The 22,448-nt window shown below is 37.7% G+C and overlaps 2 protein-coding genes and 1 non-coding gene across 8 annotated transcripts; all 3 read left to right on the top strand.

The window, feature by feature from the left end:
• The first annotated feature begins 15,844 nt into the window (after positions 1–15,844).
• LOC145792868 (NADPH--cytochrome P450 reductase 2-like) lies at positions 15,845–17,254 on the top strand. The gene is made up of 3 exons (XM_082874695.1): positions 15,845–16,805; positions 16,921–16,997; positions 17,130–17,254. The coding sequence occupies exons 1-3, from the start codon at positions 16,656–16,658 to the stop codon at positions 17,215–17,217; spliced, it is 315 nt and encodes a 104-aa protein (XP_082730821.1). The 5' UTR covers positions 15,845–16,655; the 3' UTR covers positions 17,218–17,254.
• Positions 17,255–17,280: 26 nt separating this feature from the next.
• On the top strand, positions 17,281–19,546 carry LOC145789258 (uncharacterized). 5 transcript variants are annotated; one of them, XR_014333021.1, is made up of 5 exons: positions 17,281–17,366; positions 17,479–17,515; positions 17,727–17,796; positions 18,001–18,245; positions 19,453–19,538. XR_014333021.1 is itself a non-coding variant. In XM_082874696.1 (5 exons), the coding sequence occupies exons 1-4, from the start codon at positions 17,320–17,322 to the stop codon at positions 18,238–18,240; spliced, it is 312 nt and encodes a 103-aa protein (XP_082730822.1). In that variant the 5' UTR covers positions 17,288–17,319; the 3' UTR covers positions 18,241–18,245; positions 19,453–19,538. The 5 variants fall into 5 exon arrangements, 2 of the variants coding, with proteins under 2 accessions (XP_082730822.1, XP_082730823.1); XR_014333019.1 differs by having other exon boundaries at positions 18,114–18,245; XM_082874696.1 differs by having other exon boundaries at positions 17,288–17,347; positions 17,429–17,515; positions 18,114–18,245.
• Positions 19,547–20,132: 586 nt separating this feature from the next.
• On the top strand, positions 20,133–21,048 carry LOC114278979 (uncharacterized). 2 transcript variants are annotated; one of them, XR_014333023.1, is made up of 3 exons: positions 20,133–20,148; positions 20,221–20,317; positions 20,554–21,048. It is a non-coding gene; the product is annotated as an uncharacterized LOC114278979 (transcript). The 2 variants fall into 2 exon arrangements; XR_014333022.1 differs by lacking the exon at positions 20,133–20,148 and having other exon boundaries at positions 20,158–20,317.
• Positions 21,049–22,448: the final 1,400 nt, after the last annotated feature.

Raw genomic sequence — 22,448 nt, forward strand, 5'->3', positions numbered from 1 at the left:
GCTGTACACAGTTTATACTCTTGCGGGCCATGAGTATCTAATGTTTTATCACCTTAGATTTCGGTGAGGTATTTTAGCAGTTTAACCACATACAATACCGTTGGTGGGCTTTTTTTTTTTTTCCTAGGCCGCCCTTTCGAGTTTTCAACCTAGCAGACTTTTTTTTTTTTTTCCTTTTTCTTTTTCTTTTTCTTTGCCCTAACTTTTGCCTAGGCCGCCCTTTCGAGTTTTCAACCTAGCAGGCTTTCTTAAGGGTAATATCTCTTCAAGAACCTTGCATTGGTTAGGGGAATGATTCTGTCACCATCCATTGTTATCAACAAATAGGCCCCATTAGAATAAACTTTCTTAATCACATAAGGTCCTTCCCATTTGGGCTCAAGCTTTCCTTTAGTTCTTCGTGAGACTACTATGGGTGTTCTAACCATTAGTACCAAGTCTCCCTTTTTAAAGGAACGAAGCCTCACTCTTTTATTGAATGCATTTGCCATCCTTTGTTGGTAGATTTCCAAGTTCTGTTGAGCATACAACCTTCTTTCATCCAGGGTCTCCAGCTCAGCCAACCTCACTCTTGCACTTTCATCTTCTGTTAAGGACTCTTGTATTGCCACTCGTAATGATGGTATTTGAACCTCAAGTGGTAACACTGCTTCTCCTCCAAAAACCAACGAATAAGGGGTTGCTTGAGTAGGAGTTCTGTGCGAAGTTTGATAAGCCCACAAAGCTTCTTGTAACTTTTCGTGCCAAGCTTTTTTGTTCTTATCCACCATCTTCTTAAGAATTTTGCACAATGTCTTGTTGAAAGCTTCTGCCAAACCATTGGCAGGTGCATGATATCTTGATGAATGGTTGTTTTTGATTTTGTACTTGGCAAATAACTTGTTCAAAGCATCACTCCTGAATGGCTGTCCATTATCCATGATGATACTTTCTGGAATCCCAAACCTGTAAATGATATGGGTTCGGATGAACTCGGAGACAACTATACTTTTTATATCCTTTAAAGCCACAGCCTCTGTCCATTTTGAAAAATAGTCAGTTGTAGCTAGGATGTATCGATATCCTGCTGAAGATGGAGGTACAAAAGGACCAATAATGTCCATACCCCATGCTGCAAATGGCCAAAAACAAGTTGTTAAATGTAAAGGCTCTGGGGGTTGGTGGAAAAAGTTCCCATGGAATTGGCAGACTTGGCATCTTCAAGCATAATCTATGCAATCTGCAATCATAGTCGGCCAATAGTATCCCAACCGTTTTAGCTACATATGTAATTTAGGACCACTTTGGTGTGCCCCACATACACCTGCATGTATTTCTGCCATTACCTCTTAAATACGCCCCTTGGCTATACACCGCATGAACATTCCATCCAAAGACCTTTTGTATAACGTTCCATCTTTCCACAGGACGAATTTGGTAGCCCTACGTCTCACTTCAATTCTTTTTACTTTATCTTCAGGTAGCCTACCATGTTGGAGGTAAGCTATGAATGGTTCCCCCCAATCCTCCTCGTTTTCTCCTTTCGTGGTGACGACCAAAATTGGAACCAAGTCAGAAACCTCTTTTAAAGGTTGTAACACCCTTCTTTCACCTACCGTGATAGTAATTGTTTTGCTATCTGGTAGGGTGAGTGACGCAGCCAAACTTGCAAGTGAATCAGCTCGAGCATTTGTTCTTCTCTTCACATGGAAAATATGTGTTTTCCTGAATTGCGAAAGCAATTGATCAGTCATTTCATGATACGGGATGAGACTTGTTTTCTTAACAATGTATTCTCCACGGAGTTGCTTTACCACCAGTTCCGAATCTCCATAAATTGAGAGTTCTTCAATAGGAATTTGTAATGCCAATTCTAATCCAGCAATTACAGCTTCATATTCTGCCTCATTATTGGAGCATCCTTCACTTAAGGCGAAAGAATGGGTGATTATAGCATTGTCTGGAGTCACAAACACAATTCCAATTCCAGATTTATTGTTTTTAGGATTTTCTTGCTTCTTGCCATCTGGACTCCTTGAAGCTCCATCAAAATACATCTCCCATCCTTTCTGAATTTCTACTTGCATAACCTCTTCATCTGGTAAATCAGTTACTAGAGGTGAGTCTTCAGGTATAAGATATGCTGCCAAAAAATCTGCTAGAGCCCGCCCCTTTATAGCTCTTTGGGGAACATATTCAATTGCGAATTGTTGGAGAATTACAGCCCACTTTGCAATTTTCCCTAAAAGTATGGGCCGTAAAAGTATATATTTCAAGGGGTCTGCTTTTGACATCAACTTGACTTCGTGTTCCAAGACATAGTGCTTTAGTTTTTGCAAGGCGAACACCAAGGCAAGACATGTCTTTTCGATAGGAGAGTAATTGACTTCTGCCCCAACCAAAGTACGACTCAAGTAATACAAGGCATTTTCTTTCCCATATTCATTGTGTTGTGCCAACAGTGCCCCTAACGAACCATCCAAGACTGTTATGTACAACAAAAGTGGTTTCCCTTTTATTGGGCTCATGAGTACTAGAGGCTTCAAAAGATATTCCTTAATACTATTAAAAGCATTTTGGCACTGCTGATCCCATTCAAATGGAACACTCTTTTTCATCAATCTTGAGAATGCCAGGCATCGACCAGCCAAGTTCGAAATAAATCTTCTGATATAAGCCAACCTCCCTTGTAGCCCCTTCAATTCTCTTAAATTTTGCGGAGGAGGCATTTCAGCAATGGCTTTAATCTTAGTAGGGTCAATTTCAATCCCTTTGTTTCGAACCACAAACCCTAGAAACTTTCCTGAGGAAACTCCAAATGCACATTTTAGTGGGTTCATCTTGAGTTTGTATCTCCTCAAACGTTCGAAGATTCTTCTCAAATCTTCCACATGGTTTTCCTTCTCCTTCGTCTTGACAACAAGATCATCAACATAGCATTCAATGGTGTCATGGAGCATATCACTGAAAATTACAGTCATCGCCCTTTGATACGTGGCCCCAGCATTTTTCAGGCCAAAATACATTACCTTATAGCAAAAGACTCCTCTCGGAGTCCTGAATGTAGTCATTTCTTCATCTTCAGGTGACATTCGGATTTGATTGTATCCTGGGTATCTGTCTATAAAAGACAAGGTTTAATACCCAGTAGTTGCATCTACAAGAAGCTCAATGATGGGCAAAGGAAAGTCATCTTTAGGACAAGCTTCATTGAGATCACGGAAATCGATGCAGACCCTAATTTGACCATTCTTTTTCTTGACCGGCACTATGTTTGCTAGCCAGGTTGGATATTGGACTTCCCTGATGAATCCTGCATTGATAAGCTTGTCAACTTTGGCTTCAATTTGGGTTGTAAGCTCTGGTCGAGTTCGCCTTTGAGGCTGTTTAACTGGCCGTTTCTCAGGGTGAATTGCTAGCTTATAGACTGCAATCTCTGGATTAAGACCAGGCATCTCACTCTAGTTCCATGCAAATATGTCACGATACTCCCTTACGAAGGAAATATATTGTCGAGCTTCTTCTTCCTTTAAATTTGTACTAATGAAGGTTGGTTTGTTTTCTCCTTCATCACCCAGATTTATTTCACGAAGGTCATCCACGGTGGCTTGGCCTCCTGCTTCAAATTCTATTGGTGCAGGTTGAGCTTCATCTTGGTCAACATCTTCCAACACATCTTGAGTGATAGTAATGCTTACTGGAAATTTTTTCTCATCCCCCTGATAGCCTAACCCTTCTGTCCTAGCGGTGATAATACCGCCTTGCTGGATAGCCTACCTCTGCAAAGGTCTTAATGCAAAGTCAAAAGGTGTCATTGTTCCTGGTATTTTTTCAGGATCTAAACCAACTTTTACCAACATCTGTGTAATTTCTGCACTGAAGGTAGGCTTCTCAAAACTCGAGATGTTTTCTTCTGGCACTTGTTCAACTTGCACTTTCTGTTCAACATCTCCAAGTGAGTGGAATATGATGGGTTTCAACCTTTTTCCTTTAGAAGGGACCACAATCTTATTATATTTCTCCACATAGGTGCATTCTGTCCTCCTTAATGGCAATGTGAACTCACCCTTGAGATCCAAAATTGGATTTATTGGGGCTATAGCCTTTGCCCCCAGTTTCCTTTCGAACTTTGGCACATATCGAAAAGTTCTTTTTGTTGAAACTGGAGTAGACTCTAGAGTGTCTTTGACATTCGGAGTATCTTCAGACTTTTTCACATTTTTTCCCTTTCTTTGTGAAGTCTTTGTATATAAGCGAGCATCAGCATAATAGGCCTCTACTTCTCCAAATGGATCATTGTTAGCCACAATTGTCCCCTCTTTTTTGGGTGAAGGCAACGGGTACTTGATACATTGGTGATAAGTTGATGGCACTGCATGATGATTATGCATCCATGGTCTCCCAAGCAAAGCATTGTAGGAGGTGTCTACATCAATGACCAAGAACTCAGTGCTTTCTTCAATATCTCCAAACTTGGTTCGCAATTCAATCTTTCCCATTGGGCGTTGTTCATTCTGATTAAATCCTTGAATGACCAGACGATTTGGGCACAGTTGTGAAATTCGAATCCCAAATAGGTTTAAGGCCCTTCGAGGTAGGAGGTTTATTGCAGATCCTCCATCAACCAAAATTCAAGAAATTTTCACATCATGGATAAGCCCAGTTATAAACAAAGGCCGATTATGGTCTGCCATTTCAGCACACATGTCATTGTCATCAAAGGTTACCATAGCCGTGCATATAGTTGTCTTCTCTTGATTTCTACCCTCAATTTCTTTATGGAAATCCTCTAGCTTGGACAGGGCATATATTAAAGATTTTCGAAGCTCTGGAGACATATTCAGTGCATCATATACGCTCAACAATGCTGGAATTTTCTTTAGATGAGCTAGTACATCATATTTCACTTGCTCTTCCTCCTGTAAAACCTGTGGAACTTCTGATGTTTGAGGGTCCTGAGGATTTCGTAATTTCCTCCGGTAGGTCAAGTAAGTCTAGCATACTTCAGTAACCACCTTTTTGTTGACCTCAACTTCTTTTATTCCCTCACTTATTTGGACCATGTTAATTGGTCCAGCTGCAGGGTGATCATCATCATCAGTCACTTCTCCATCTTCTTGGAGCTGCATTCTTCTCCCATTTCTTAGGTACCGAGAGTCACGCCTATAAAAGCATTAAGATTCTTCAAAACCATTCTTCATGGCCTCCTAACTAGGCACCACGACTCCATCGAGGGAGCAATACCAGTCAAAGGCGATCCCCTCTAAGGAAAGGGGGAATTGATTTAGGCAAAGTGCTTCATTTTGAGCTGTTTCCCCACACTGTTTCAAAAAACGCCTAATATGTTTTTAAGGATCTCCATACCCCTCATATAGGACAAAATTTAGAAGTACGTATCCTTCAGGAAATGGTGTTTGCTCTACCCATAAAGGGAACAAATCCCTTGGGCGATAAGTGCCCATCTCTCGAAGGTTAAGGGCAGTTTCAATCTTCTCCTCAATTGTGCCTTCTATGAAATCATATGTTTGAGAAAATGTACCTTCGTCATCCAAATGTTCTGACATCTCAATTTCTATTGGCCATGATTTATAAAATGTCCTATAGAATCGATCAGCCATGGTGTCCCAATCTGGGATTGAATTAGGTGGCAGGCTGAAGTACCAATCCGCTGCCCATTCTTCCAAAGAAAGAACGAACTGCCGTAGAAGTAATGCCTGGCTTTTTACTATGTTTCCACATTGTGCAAGGAAATGAACCAAATGGTGCCTTGGACAACCTGTCCCATTACATAAAGGAAAACGAGGTACTGCATATCCTCGTGGAAGCTGAACCCATTCGACCCAATTAGGGAAAGGGTGTCTAGAAATTTGATTTCTTTCAATACTCAAATTTTGATGGGCTTCAAAACCCTCATCTTTCAAAGAGACTGTTACTTTTGCCTGATGTTCCGTTTCCCTTCTAGCTTCAATTTTTTCTTTCTCATCATCACCTGGATTGCGAATGATATGTATTTCTCACTCTTCAAAATTTACGTCTACAGTGATGACATTACAAGGAAAGTCAAAGTGGTCACTTGATACACTTTCTCCATCGTATGTCCTAGCTGGGGATGTGTATGGTGAACCATCAGGGGAAAAGTCAAGTTCCCAATCTTCATTAGGATCCTCAACTTGAGATAACTTTGCTTGTTTACTTGAATGCTTCCATACTTCATCATCCGACTTACACCTGCCATTCACCTCATCATCCTTGAAGTGTAGTCGTTTTTTCGCCTTTTTCACAAGCTCAGAGTCGGACCTACACCCAGTGTCTCTTTGTTTTGTTCCCCTTACATAGTCTGGAGTGCTTTGATAGTACATTGGTGGTACTGACGAATACTCTGGAGAAAAGGCTTCTGGTGTATACTCTGGAGAAGCTGGTGTATATTCTGGAGAGGCTGGTGTGTATTCTGGAGAAGTTGGTGTATACTCTGGTGAGTCAGGTATACAGATAGGAGATGTAATGCAATCCCCTTCCCTAACTTTTGAACCAACTTCACCCTCATCTTCCTCACCATCACTCAAAACAATGATGGTTAGGCAAGGGGCCAAAGTAAACTTTTCCTCCCTTCTTTTATCAAAGTATGTCTGCAACTCCACAGATTGAAATTTTGAAGGTAGAAATTCCTCCAATGTGACTGGGACAAGAGGACCTTGCTCTAACTGCTCATCAGGGACCAATTTCTCCCCATTTTCCTTCTTTGGGTTCTTTTTTCCTTTTCTCTTACTTACTTTGGTTTTTTCTTGTTTCCTAGAAAATTTTGGTTTTTGCTTTTTGGAAACTTTTGGCCCTTGTGTTGTTGAATCAACCACACTTCTAGCTTTCACTGTGGCATTTTGTTTTTTCTTCATGCTTTTTGACTGATAAACAACCCATTCACCTTCATTATCATTGTCGATAGTGATTGGGTTAGCAGATGCTTTCTCTTGAGGAGGGAGTTCGATAATTTTAGAGTCCAAAAGTTCCTGAATTTTATCTTTCAGAACAAAGCACTCTTTTAACGAATGGCTAATCAAACGATGGTAGGGACAATACTTTGGATCGTTGGTCTTTCCTACCTCATGTGGTCTTTTTACCTCAGGGAGAGCAATCAACTTTTGCTCCAACAGATCTTCAAATAGGTCTTCGACCAGATCATCCATGAAGGAATATTTCTTCTCCAACCTCTCTTTCATAGTCACTTTTTTAAATTCCTTGGGCTTTTTAGCCCCTACTACAACGGGACCCTTCTTTCTGGTTTCGATTGTAGCTGCAGTCGAGGACTCAACCCTTTCAACGGCCCTAGACCTCCTTCGTTTAGCTAAATGCAGCTCCATATCATGAGCTTTAGTGCATAGATCATTGAATCCTTCAAAAGTTTGAGCCATAAGAGCCGTAGAGAGCTCATGTCGGAAGTTGTTAAGGCACATCCGAATTAACTCTAATTGTGTAAACTTTTGAGGACAAGCAAATGTCAAAGCTCGCCATCTTGCAATGAAATCTGTAACAGACTCATTGTCACGTTGCTTGGTCTCAATCAGTTCTGGTACTCCAACTCGTCTTTGTGTGTTGCAGAACTGTTTAAGGAACTCCTTCACCATGGAATCCCAATTTAGGATTGATCCCTCAGCAAGATTAGCATACCAAGTAAATGCAGAACTTTCAAGCGATTGGACAAATAGCTGCAGGCACAGGGCCTCATTCTGGACTATTGGCCCGCATCTTGAAAGGAAATGAGCCACATGTTGTCTTGGATCTCCTGTTCCATCAAACATTTTGAAATCTGGTTGGGAAAAACCAGAAGGGAATGGAACAGCATCTACCTATGCTGGGTAAGGTTTTGTAATTATTCGAAAATTCTCATCATCTTTTTCTTTGACTTTCTTTACTTGTCTCCTCACCATATCATCAATCATGGCCATGAGCAATGGATTCATACCACCACTGGTTAGTTCGGAGTAACAAGGACCATTGCCCCCTGGGGCTAGTGTGCTTTGTATGCCTATGGATGTCCCCACAATAGGTTGTGTCATTTGTTTGGGTGCACTTCCTGGTCCTGTCATTTGGGCCTGTAACTGTTGCATTTGCTCCAACATAGCAGCCATTTCCCGTTCTTTTCTCTCAAGTTGTTCCTGTAAGGCCATCACTTTTTCCTTGAGACCTTGGTCTTGCTGGACCTGCGAATTTTCACCTTCTTTCTCAACCTCAGTCATCATAACTGTGACTTTGTTAATATCTTTCAATTCATTGTTTCCAATATTCGTTGAAACAAACGAGATAGAATCATCTTGTTCGTATAAAGGATTATCAACCCCCACAACATTATTCATATTTGAAGCATCTGACTGCGACGTTTTGTTTTGAGCCTGACGGGTTATGGACCTTGTCACAGGCCCTTTTCTTATTCCCTCCATAGATAGTTCAACCAAAGTAGAAATATTTACCAAGGGTTGCTTACCCTCCTCCACCTTGAATTTTCCAACAAAGACAGGACTTTCAATTTGTTTTTGGGGTTCATCTTTCGAGAGAGCCCTTTCAATAGCTCCTATAACATTTGTTGCCACTGTTCTTAGTTCCAGTTTCTTTAAAGCCTTATTTCTTCTTCGCCTTTGTCTTTTCGAAACTGGACCGAATGACATATCAAGTTGAGCCCCCAAGGGCATAGAAGGAACCGTTTGCGTTTTTGCAAACTCCTCATGAATTTTCAAAACAGTCCCTACATTTTTAGAGTGGACCAATTGATGTTGATTCAAATCCCGTTGGGCCAACAGGTGTTCGTTATTCGAACCTTGTTGGGCCAACGGGCGTTCCTTATTCAGTCAGGCTAACAGGTGTTTCTCATTCAAACCCTGTCGAGCCAACGAGTGTTCCTTATTCTGTTGGGCCAACGGGTGTTCCTTATTTCAACCCTGTCGAGCCAACGGGTGTTCCTTATTCAAACCTTGTCGAGCCAACGAGTGTTCCTTTGGCTTCTGAGAGTTGACTGAGATTTGGTTTGACCGATTTTGTGCTCTGAACAGAACTATCGGTTCGTAGGCAGCAACTGTTTTTTCAACAACAGGGGCCTTTTTTCCATCAACAGGAGTTTGGGTCATTACCCTCCTCCTAATGGCCCTAATGATGGCCATGTTTTCAACAGAAGCTTTCTTCTGGGCAGACTCCACCATTTTAACGGAGTCTTCTACCCTTTTGAGTAGTTGGGCCACAACATTTTTTGTTGCCCCCGTTGAAGCTGCAACAAAAGTCGCAGTTGCAAACTGATTAGCCTCCTTTGCCTGAATTAGAAAGTTCTTCGTTCGGGCTGTGGCCCTCACAATTGCGTACTGCTTTGACACTTTCACATAATCTTCAGTAATCTTTCTCAAACTTTCAGCTTTCTGGAGAAGTGTGACTTTCTTCGTCACACCAGTTACCTTCGGGACAGCCAAGAGCTTTCGCTCTGGAGCCCCTTGGGTGGCAGGGGAAAGAAGTGCATCTTTCCAGGATTTCGTTGACTCTACCTTTGGGACAGCCAAGAGCATTCGCTCCGGAGCCCCTTGGGTGATGGGTGTTATCTCCAACCTTGGTGATTTCAGAACCACTGGAGTGTAGGTTTGTCTCCTAACAGTTGCTTCAGCATTCCTATAATAAAAGAATACGTCAGTAACTTTCAACTATATATATATATTTTTTTGTTCTTCAAAAGATGGGAGGGGAAATAATGTCCCACTGGGCGTGCCAGAATTTGTAGACACAAATTTTAAAACATGAAGTGTTTCTACACATTTCAAAATTTATGTTACAAATGTCCACTGTTTAGTTTTTGGACTAAACAATGTTGATTATTTGAATAGCAGGTTCTTATTTCCGATCTGTATTTCAGATCGTTAATTACACATTTTATACAAATGAAACCTCCGATTAATGAAGAACAAAATAAACAACAAATGACAAATTAAAAAAAGAAATATTTTATTGAGATTGTTATGGGTTTTGAACCCTCGAATACAAAATACAGTTTGGGTTTGGAACCCTTTACCTATTCATCGCCATTAGCGTAGGCTCTTCAGTTCTCTAGGCTTCTCTTCTTCTTTTTTTGTAACGACTTCTTTAGCTCTCAATTTCTTTCTCTCTCTCTCTCTCTCTGATCTTTTCCCTTTTGATTTTCCGATCCCTCATCTTGTGTGATGGTCCTCATATTTATGGAGGGCCATCAAGTGATAGGAATGCTTCATCTTCAATTTGAATTTCAAATTGAATGATAGCACCATTTGAATTTTGAATAATAACGCTATCTGATTAATCGTATATCTGATTAACCGGATTGATCTTTGGGGTTTCATCCTGTGTGGTGTCCTTGTTGTAGGCTCTACAGGTGTTATCTTTCGTAGGCTTCACGTGTCATTTGAGTATCTTGAATAACGTTGTTGAGATACAACGTTGTTTTATTTATGTACTTCAATGGATCATATTGATTTTTTTTGAGGGAGTGATTACCTACAACCTTCCTATCATAGGCTCTATACATGTCATAAATTTAGTTGAAATTTATGTGCCAACAGTCTCCTTGTTAATGGATAAAGGATTTAAAGATCAGGAGTGCTGCTTCTTCCATCCGCTGTTAAATGATACATCAATCTGTAAGTGACAAGGATTTCTTAATGAAGCCATATTTCTTTTAGTTATTTGTATTACATACATCAATCTGCTCTATTTCCCGCATGACATGACATTTTTAATCTCTGCACTGATATACTATTTTTGGCAACCAGTGCTTCATTGGAAAATTCTTTTTCCAATTATTGTTGATAGTCTGTGGCACTGCCTTAATATATGAAAATTACTTTCTTGCCTGCATGTTTACCTGATGATTATTTGGTATCTGAATTGTGCTGGTTCCAGCACTAAGTGTCCATGATCTTGACAAGTTTCTCAAATCGATAGGAAAAGACCCAACCTATGTTGATCTGGAGATAATTTGTTTGTTTCCTGAGTGAATTTATCTAATTATTTTGGGTGGATTTGGAGATTAAAAATGATTCTCCTTTCTTTCTTTCAGGCTAGCCCTTCAGTAGGGAAGGATTAACCTCCTGATCTAGCAGCCTTTGTTCCATCTAATGCCATAGTCCTGCAAGAAGATCCAGAAAACGCAGCTCCCCCTCAAGTTCCTGGAAAAAAAAATTGTTGCTGCAAATAATAAGTCCACAACTGTTACAGGTATGTGATTCAACAATCAGAATTTATTTGGCTCAGTAAAGCAATTTCGGTGTTTTAATTTGTTATTTTTTCAAACATAATATTTTCCATGGATTAATTTTCTCTATGCACATTGCACGCTCATTTTGGTTCCTTCTGGAACGAAATTCTTTCACCTTTTTTTTTTTTTTTTTTTTTTTGATCAGCAAAAGGAATTTTATTGATGAATATTGTAAAACACCATACATCAATAAAGAAAAGGTGGATGCACAAGCATCATAGCCAAGGAATATGATCCCAACTAGGTTGGCACCATAGACAAAGCCTAATCATCTGCAGTATTGCATCAAGTTGGTGAGCAACCAACTAAAAGGACACCTAAAACCAACCCACAAAAGACAGCAAAAAGTCAACACCAAAAATCCCCAAACTACAACATCGGCAAACACATACTCAAAAAACAAACCAAAAACAAGTAACAGCAAATCTCCAAGTAGACCTGGCTACCAAGACTCTCAACTCCATCAGTCAGCACTCCCTTGAATAGCACATAAAACTAAGGCATCCAACCCAAACTCATTACACTGTCTCAAGGTACACCCCTTGAACCACCTCCCAAGCAAAATCTAATGTGTTCTAGATTAAAAATAAAATCATTCACTGTAAACATATGATCCTTAAACACTTCCTTGAACCAAACAGCCATTCTAAACTTAATCAGATCCCTCACACCTACCACATTTGGAACAACATCCCTAAACAAGCACTCATTTTGATGATTCCACATTACAACTAAAGGAACAGCTTTCCACATCATCCTCTCTTTTTTGTTAAGCCTCATCCCTGCCCACCAATTAAGAATAGCCTCCATTGTATCTGCCTGGCAATGCACCTTGTATATCTCACCATCTTAGCATTTCTGACCACACTCTCCAAGCAACTGGACATGACAGTAATACATGGTTAAGTGACTCATCCACAGATTTGCACAGACTGCATACCGAAGATACATCAGCATTCATACCACCAATCCTGATAAGAAAGTTTGCAGTCTTTAACCTTCTTTTCCATGCTAGCCAACCAAAAAATTGAACTCCAGGGGGAATGTACTTGACCCAAATCCTTTTGCTAATTGGACTAAGGCTTCCAAAACCACCTGCCATAAATTTATACACTGATTCAACTGTAAATCTCCTTGTTTTAGAAGCATTCCAAACTAGTGTATCTTCTGAGGATGGCCTAATAGCAGGACCTGCCTCTAGCTGGCTTACCAATCTAGTGGCCTCCACTCTTTCCCATTCATATAATTCCCTTCTAAACTGGAACCTCCACTCACCAGTGTCCTCCTTCCTTTCTGCCATAGCAGATAAAGACACTTCCTTATTTGCTACGAATCTATACAAGAGTGAGAATTCATATTTAAGACGTAAGTTATCACACCATTTATCAACCCAGAACTTACCTCTGTGGCCATTACCCACTTGCACCTTACAATTATCTAGAAAAAACTCCTCCAGTCTGCTATTCTGTTCATTGCCTAATATTTTATCCTTCCAAATTTTAGAGCACCTGCTATTTAGGCTAATTGAAGGCCTCCAATTCCCCTCCTCAATCCTATATTTACTACAAATAACTCTTCTCCACAATGCTTTGCTCTCAACACCAAACCTCCACCACCATTTCAATAAAAGACAATCATTGACCTCCTTAACTCTTCTAACCCCCAAATCCCCTTGCTCAATTGGTTTGGATACTTCCTTTCATTTTACTAGGTGAACCTTCTTTCTCAATTTAGATCCTCCCCAGAGGAATGAGGCCTGAATCTTGTCCAAGTCTCTACCAACTCCCTCTAGCAATTTATATAGAGACATATCGTGTATAGGCAAAGAAGAAAGAACAGATTTTATTAAAGTGAGCCTCCCTGCAAATGAAAGTAATTTCCTTTTCCAACCTGCCAATTTGCTTCTAACTTTGTCCAAAACAGGTCTCCAAGATGCTTTTCTTCCTGGGTTAGCACCCAATGGAAGTCCTAGGTATTGAAATGGTAGACTTTTCACTTTGCAATTTAACACTGATGCAAACTCATTCATATCTTCAATTGGAACACCCACTTCACTAACTACGTTTTTGTGGTAGTTTATCTTCAAACTCGACAGCATCTCAAAAAACCTCAGTATCCTCTTCAGATTACTAACTTCCAAAACATCAGCTTCACACAATATTGATGAATCATCTGCAAACTGAAGATAAGAAAGAACTACCCGACGTGAGCCGATCTTCACCCCTTGTATCAACTACAGATCCAAAGCTCTTGACATTAAGATGCTTAAACCCTCTGCTGCTATGTTAAACAAGAAGGAGGACAGGGAATCCCCTTGTCTGAGCCCTCTTTGTGGATTGAATTCATCTGTTGGTGCTCAATTAACAAGTACAGATAATCTAGAAGAGGTAATGCACTCCTTTATCCACTCCACCCACTTTCCTCCAAACCTAAAATTTCTCATCATTGTAAACAGATAATCCCAATTCAATGAGTCATAAGCTTTCTCAAAGTCTAGCTTTATGATCAAACCTCTTTTCCTAGATTTCTTCCAACTATCTACAACCTCATTGGCCACCGACACTCCATCTAGTATGCTCCTTCCTCCAATAAATGCTGATTGATTTTCACTAATTATTTGAGGAATCACCGCCTTCAACCTGGAGGATAGAACCTTAGAAACAATTTTATATAGTGAACCAACCAAACTAATTAGTCTGTAATCAGCTAAACCCACTGGATTCTCCTTCTTAGGGACCAAAGAGATGAAGGAACTGTTGATCCCTTTAACCAGTTTACTGTTTTTATGGAATTCTTTTACCTTGATTACATAGCATTTGCAATGAGTCTATTTGATTATCAATTGCAACTAAAATGGCCTGTACTCAAGTATTGAACGTTTAAATAGGATTCTTGTAGTGTTTGATATACATTTTATCATCTCATCTTTTTCAAAAGCCTTTTCTTTTATTAATGGGTGAATTACACTAACAATCCCTGTAGTTTGGAACTTGTGTCACTTTGGTCCCTGACTTTTTAATTATGATACATTTGATCCTGAATTTTGAATCTTGCTTTAAACAAGAACAATCAAAGATGTTTTCTTTGCAAATGATCCATTTCAAGGGCAAAGTTGTCGTACAACTTATTTTGTGTTGGTTAACTCGTATGTTGTTTGATAATGACATTTTTTTAATTGAATAATGGTGGAACTTTCTTGGTTATAAAGTTCTGTTTGGCTTGATTTTCATAATCTATTTTGAATTTTTTTTTTCTAAGAAACTAAAAATTAAATTGGTAAAAAAAAATAAAAACACATCATTTTTATATAATTTTATCTTTTGGGAGGGTAGAAATAATTTTTAAAAATATTTTTTTTTATATTTATTTTCGTTAAATTAGTTTCTATTTTTTTAAAAGTCAAACATGGCGACAACTTTGATATCATTATTAAACCAATCCATTAAATCAAAAAATTCAAAACTAAAAATATTTATATATTAAACATGTCGATTACACATTAAAAGTCTAAGAACTATCCATTACATGATAACCATCCAAAAATATCGACAAAAATAGTCACCCATTACATGATCATTATCCAAACGCATACTAAAAATTAATTTGGTAAAAAAAATTAAAAAATAAAATGTAAAAGAGTTATTATTTTTATATAATTTTATCTTTGATGGTAGAAATAATTTTTAAAAATTTAGAAATAACTTTTGACATTTATTTTTATCGAACTAGTTTATATTTTATTAAATTGGCGACTTTGCCCTTGAAATGGCGCAACGGTGTCTTCAATTGTCCTTATTTGGAATGAGATTTAAAATTCAGAATCAAATGTATCACAATTGAAAGGTCAGAAATCAAAGTGACACAAGTCTCAAACTATAAGGACTACTAGTGTAATTCGCCTTTTATTAATTCTAAAACCACAGTATTTGTTTTGGTCTGGGATTGTGAAAGGATTAGAAAGGCTTTAGTACCTTAAAGTCTTGGTATCCAATGTTTGAAAGTGTCCGTCCTATGATGCAAGTAAAGAACAAGCCATCTTAAATCATGTATGAGCTGTGGGGGCCTCATGAAAGCCACTAGAGATGTGCTTCTGGAAAAAAATCATTTCCTGCTTGAGATATACAGTACTTTCCAAGTCTTTTACTTTATCAACTTATTTTGATCAGCTGGCTGGAAACATACTCTAAACCCTAAATCCTAAAAAAAGAAAAGTAAAGGGAGAATGTTTCCTTTTGATTTATGTGATTTTGCTAACTACTCTTTCTGGGAGAAATGTTCAGTGGGGAAAGCGATTTAAAGCCTAATCTTGTTCCAACTCTTGTGCAAATTAAAACCTAAGAGCTTGAATAGTCTGGATGACTGTTGCATAAGAAAAAATGGGAGTTGTTTCATAATTTTGTGTAGCCAACCTCACTTGAGTAGGACACTTGGTTTGGTTTGATTTGTTTTAGTTATTAACTTCTTATTCTTCTCTCTTTGATGTAGCAAAAGCTGGTAAGCCATCCAATGATACACAAAAGGAGAAATCTGCCAATGTGAAATTATCAAGTTCCTTTACCAATCCTGAGAAATTCATTGAAGAAATACTAGAGAGAACATCTACTATCACTACAACAAAAGTTGGCTATAACCACGTTTGTTAGACAACGTTTTTTGAAAAACGCTGTGGAATAAAGTGAAATTACGCGTTATCCTTTATTATAAACACGCGTTCCATTTATAACAGTGCTCACTCTCCCCCAGTCTTTATTTCTCTTATCGTTTTCTCTCACTGTCCTAGATCTAGGGTTTATGTGTCTCTCCCCAGTCTCCTTGAGAGATTCACCAGGTTCGATTGCGATGACTTGTTCAGATCTAATTCTAAATCCATCGATTCTTGAATCGATTTGGTTGAAATTTCTTGACGGTTTTTGTTTTTCTTGATTCTAATTCTAATAATTTTGCAGAGGAAGATAGACCAATTGAGTGAAGAAGGATCGAGATCAGTGGGATCAAGACAGGAACCGGGACTGAGATCGGTCGAGTCGGAGCAAGGGGAGGAGAGGAGATAAGTTGATTCACAGGAGTAATAGAGAAGATGGTGGTGAGGACAGTTCAGAAGAGAGCGTGAATGATGAGGAGGACGATGACGATGACAATGACGATGGAGTCGCCGCCACCGCCGCGGTGAGGATGTTGCCGCCTAATCCAACGACGTCGATGTCGTCTTCATTACTGAACCACCACCATCAGCACCGGAAGAGCTTTCCTCTGCAACTACAAAATCGTCGATGTCGTCGATGTCATCTTCAATGTATCTCTTTAATTAATTGTCAATGTGTAAATTTTAAACTTGGCCATCCTCATTTCATGTCTTTTGCTTGTTTCTGCTATAAATTTTGATCGTTCCAAGCTTTTGAGGCATAATTTGCAGAAGAAGAGCATGGAATCTATGTTAGTTAGGGGTAGTTTTTATGTGTATCAGATCTCTTTTAACCTCCCATCTGTAGCTTTATTCCTTGAAAACCCATGTTTATTGTTTTGGATGATTCTTTTAACCTCCCATCAGGCCACCTTTAAAGTAGTTGATTTGGTGAGTTTGACCTTCTTTTTTTTTTGTTTTTATTTAAAGGTTTGATTGTTTGATGGTACTGATTATCGATGTTGATGTTTTTTTTTATATATCAAATTATGTATATGGTTCATAGGATGATTATGCGGCAGATGATGAGGAATATGAGGAGAAGTCGAAGAAAGAGAGTTTGGCATTTTTCTTTTTAGCTATGTGAGTTTTTAATTCCTACCTTCCTCGTTAATCACATACAGACATGATGTATATATATATCTGATTGTTTGTAACTTTGTGCGTAGGTGTAGCTATGTATTAAATTTATTTTCTTGTTTGTTTGTGCTGTAGATATGAAAATGGTGAGCCAACGGACAATGCTGCAAGGTTCTATAAATGGTTTACAGAGATAAATTTGAATAATTTCAGTGTATATTGATAGTATGGTTCTTTGAGAAAGTAGATTTGGGGGGTTCATTTTTTGTTATATATGATTTTTCATAGGGTAAAGACAGAGGGGAATGGCTTCAGAATCTTACTTATGGAGTGTTTGGCCTTGGCAATAGACAGTATGAGTACTTTAATAAGGTCTTAATTGAATTTCATCTCATCTTTTTATCAACTTAATGTATATCTATGTGTACATGTAGATGTTGCTAATTGGCTAAGAAGTTTGAATTTGTATGTTGTTGGGAAACAGATAGCAAATGAGGTGGACGAGCACCTTGCTGAGCAGGGTATGTTTACGCCCTTCTAGTGACCTTTTTTGTTATTTTATGGAAACACTTGTTGTAATTCTTATTAGTTTGTGATGTGTACTTATTGTGCACTTGTTACCTTGAGTTGGTGTTTAATAAATACGTGTACTTATTGTAATGCTTATTAAGTATTTAACATGTTTAATAAACCCTTGAGTTGTTGATTTTCCCTTTTGTCCGTTACTTTCAGCAACAGGTAGGTTGGTCCGATGGCAATGGAGGCTGAATTTGGAATTTCTACTCCGCGAAACCCTTCTCAGGTTTGATTGAGCCTCTTTCTGAATTATTATTATTATTATTATTATTATTATTATTATTATTATTATTATTATTTCTCTGCATTCTATAGTTTGATTTGTTTTCTTTAATTCTTTATTACCTTCTTACTGCTTGTATTTGATTTATGCTAATGATGCAAAAGTTTTGTTTTAAACATTGTCAATTCTAAACTTTGACATGTGCAGGGTATAAATTCAATAAGGGAATCTGCACAAGTCTAGTTTTGTTGTCACTACTAGTTTTGAAAAGGATTACTTCTGGTAATTTGACTTTCTAAATCAGCAACTAATATCTGCAGGGGTGGTGGTGGTGACTTGTGCACTCATTGTTTCAGTGCCTGGGAAAAAAAGAAAGACAACACTGGAAACGGAAGGAGTTCAGCAAAAAGGAAGTCTTGTTCGATATGGATTTTTAACATCAGCTAGTTCAGGTAATGAATTTTTTTAGAACAAAATTTTTTTTAAATTCTTTCTTTAAATTTTTCATACCTGTTTGAGATCTATATATATATGTGTGAATGAGTGAGTGTGTTTTCTCTGAAAGTTTTAAGTTGTATTATTGGTCTGTCATAAGTTGGGTCACCATACAAGAACAAAAAGGTTCTCATCCAATTCCCATTTGTACCATTGCTCTGTTTTTGTTGATGTGCAGAGCATTATGAAACTCCGCTTACATCGTGTTGGGTCACCATACTGTTTTTGTATTATTGGACTATCGTATTCTCTTTTTTCTTTTTTGTCTCTTTTTGTAGCTTTTAATTTTTGGTGGTGGAAAAATAAGACACACTCATAGTCAGTAGCAGAACTTCATATAATTGGATTAGAATTATATGACATAATTGCTTCTTTTTATTTTATTTTTATTTTTTTATATCATAATAATGTGCTAGGCTTTAGAAGTTTAGGTTGCTGTTAGAGAGGAGCTGTATTAAGATGTTACACCAACAACTCAGTTCCTACCCTTTTAGCAGTAAGTTTGTAGTTGTGAGAGGGTGGTGGCCACCTTCTTTGGTTTGAAGCTTTCCATTGTTTTTGTCAAATATTATCATTGTATGTGGTTAGTAGTTTTTTTTTTTTTGGTGAATATGTGGTTAGTAGTTGCTGATTGAATAGAATTGAAAGTGCAAAACATATGCGGAAATGATGTACCTCTGAGCAGTTACAATGGGAAATGAGCAATTACAATGGGAGGTTGTTCTGATTATGAATGTTGCTTCAAAATGGCAAGTGACTTTATATATCCTAGTTAGTCAAATCTATTATATTTACATGGTTAATTTGCCTCTTCTTCTTCTTCTTCTTCTTCTTCTTCTTCTCTTTTTCTTTTGATAATCATTCATACGTAAAAAATTATTTTTTTTTTGTTTTTGTTTTTGTCCTTGCTGTTAATTACTTTATTGATCTTTGGGCATATTCTTCTTCTTTTATTTCCCTAGGAATATTCAGAGCTCTTTGGATTTATTCATAATGCTACTTCTTTCTTGAAACCTACTTTGTTGCTTGGTATATGACTTCTTGTTTATTGTTTGTTTGAGTTTACAAAGATAATATAGACTACAAAGTTCTTTTAATCATATTCAAGTTGTTCAATTCAAACTAACATAAACTTTTTTGACCTTTTTTGGCTCCCTTTTGCAGTGGCTAAACAACAATCAAACTACAAAGAATTGAACATTTTATATGAAAAATATAAAGATCAAGGTCTGTTAGTTATTCAACTCCAGTTATTTGTATGTCATTGGCAAGATGGAACCAAATTATTGGTGCTTGGATGGATGAGTTGGATGATGGTTTTATAAAGATGTACTTTGATGGTATTTTTTGTACGAATGATTGAGATAATTTTTATGCACTATTTCCTCATTTCCGTATAATGTTTTTATGGATGTGTTTGATTACAATATATTGAATATGTAAAAATTGTGATCTTGTGTCGTGCTATATTTCAAGTTGCGTTCTTTGTTAAATTGTTTGACCCTGTGTGTTATGCAGAATCAGTCCCACACACCCACCCCCCCTCCCAAAAAAAAAAAAAAAAAAGGTAGAAGGTGGCGTTTTTTTAAAAATGCCACTAAATGACGTCATCATGATGTCAAACGTTATTTGTGACGGAATTGTAAGCGGCTGTCAAAGTTTTTGTGGCGTTTTCAAAAACGCCGCCTAATGTTTTTAGCGACGTTTTCCAAACGTTGTAAAGCTATTGCAACGGCCGTATCAGCGACGAAAATATTGAACGTTGCTGTACTCTTTTATGGCGTTTTTCAGGATTTTACCGGCGTTTTTAAAACGCCGTTAAAACTCAAAATTCCTGTAGTGTATATAGTTCTTTCAGAGGTAAGTAGAGTATATGCTATTTGCAATTTCAAAGCCTCTTCTGGTCTAGGACTAAGAAAGCAAACAATACAGATCAAGGAGGAGACTATCAAGCAACATGGGGAACAGCTTGGTACTCTTGTTTCAAAGTATCAGAAAACATCTAGGCTTGGATTTCATTAACCTGGCTGTAAGTCATTTCTTCTCTTTCTTGCTATTTAACACCTCATAAACTCTGAGTACTTAATTGTAGATACCTCATAAACTGTGCTATGCCTTCAAGGCTAATCAGATATGTTGTGAATTATGATCATTGCATTTTTCTCAGTCCTTTCATTTTTGTTTTCCCAGCCCTTTCTAGTCAATCAATTTCAATTTTTCTTTCCCTTGACAGCTTATAGTAATGAGCGGAAATATTTATTGCAGACAATATTAAAAAACACAGCTTATACGGAGGGTTTTCATGCTGGTACTCACCACCAAGGTTCGAGATGTCTCTAATGGTGTCATTTGTGTTAATCATTGCCAAAGGGGAATCATTTATCAGAGCACTGAGTGTTTTTTTATTCTTGCTAGAAAATTGGAACATTAGCAATAACCTCATGTTCTTGCCTTTTGGAGAGAGATTTGGAAAGAGCAAGGGAAAAGGTGTGTGAAACTAGGTGAAATATAAATATATTTTATTTATATTTTACCTCCCTTTTCCATTACCCTTTTCAAATCTTTCCTCAAATCCTCAACTAAACACAACATGAATGAATTTTTTCATAATACCTCAAAGGCATTATTTGATACCTGTACTGATTTTCATATTTATTTTCAAGTAAGAGCTGTGAGGTTTTTTTTTTTTAGCCAATGGGCGTAAACGGATGGTGTGTTTATTAAGTCTAGTTTTAAAAAAATGATCAATTTTAGCCTGTTTATCCTTTGAGTTGATTTCAAATGATTTTTAATCAAGCCAACGCCAAGTGGCTCGGTTTAGTATATTTTTTTTATATGAGCTTATTGAGTTGAGTTCAAAAACTAACAGCCTTCAAAATGTGTTAAAGTGTGATCTGTTTACTTGATAATCCGATCTTGAATAAACTTTTAACAAATCAAACACAAATCGAGTTTGAATAATTTGTTTTGCAATAGTAACTTGGTTGTGCTGGAAAATACAGTGGAACCCAATCGTTAGTTGAGATGGGTCCGAGTGGGGTTGTGTTTTTTTAAGTGGAAAGATTATAATATAAAAATAGTGAGTTGAAACTATTAAATTGTAAATGAGAATTGTCTCATAAAAGGGGTATCAATAAAATTTGGACTTAGTCTTAGCTTGGACTGGGCCTAGGCTTATACTTGTGCATGTGTTGGCTTTGGTCTTGGATTTGGACTTAGACTTGGACTTAATCTGGAGTTTGGGTTGAGCTGGGCTGTGTTGGGCATAGCTTATGCATGCGTTTAAGATTGGGCTTAGATCGGGTTGTGATCAATATCTATATCCATTTTGCAACCCATTTAGTTAGTTTATTCAAATATCATTATATACATATTTATTTGTATATACTAAGCACATGTGAGGTTTAGACTTTTGTAATTCTCATCTTTTAATGATGGAGTTGATGACCAAATTAGTGGTTAAGAATTTTTTAACCTTTGTAACTCTAGTCGATGCACTACAAGAATTATCACTTTTGGCAACAAAAAAATTGGTCGCTAAAAGTCAATTTTTGGTCGGCAAAAGTTATCCGCGACCAATTTTTTTGGTCGCTACTTTGGTCGCCAATTGAGGGTCGGCAAAAGTAATTCGCGACCAAAATTATGGTTGGTCGGCAAAAGTTAGATTTCGCGACTAAATTTTTGGTCGCTAAATATTTAATTACCGCGACTAATTTTTTTTGTCGCCAAAACACTTTGGTCGCAAAAAGTGATATTTTCCCGACCAAAAAATTTGGTCGCCAATCATCATATTCAACGACCAAAAAGTTTGGTCGCCAATTGTGACATTCCGCAACCAAAAATTTTAGTCGCCAATCATGACATTCCGCGACCAAAAAATTTTGGTCGCCAATCGTGACATTCCACGACCAAAAAATTTGGTCGTCAATTGTGACATTCCACGACCAAAAAAGGTTTTGGTTGCCATTTATTACTTTTCGCGACCAAAACTTTTGGTCGGCAAAAGTGAGTTTCCACGACCAAAAACTGTTTTGGTCGGCAATAGATGTATTTTTTGCGACCAAAACTCTTGGTCGGCAATTGTCATTTTTTACAAAAAAAAATAATTTATTTGTTGCGACTAATACATTGGTCGCCAAAGCAAGAAAACAATACACCTG

This window comes from Camellia sinensis, chromosome 6 (assembly GCF_055761805.1).
Source record: "Camellia sinensis isolate YWXY chromosome 6, ASM5576180v1, whole genome shotgun sequence".
NCBI lineage: Eukaryota > Viridiplantae > Streptophyta > Magnoliopsida > Ericales > Theaceae > Camellia > Camellia sinensis.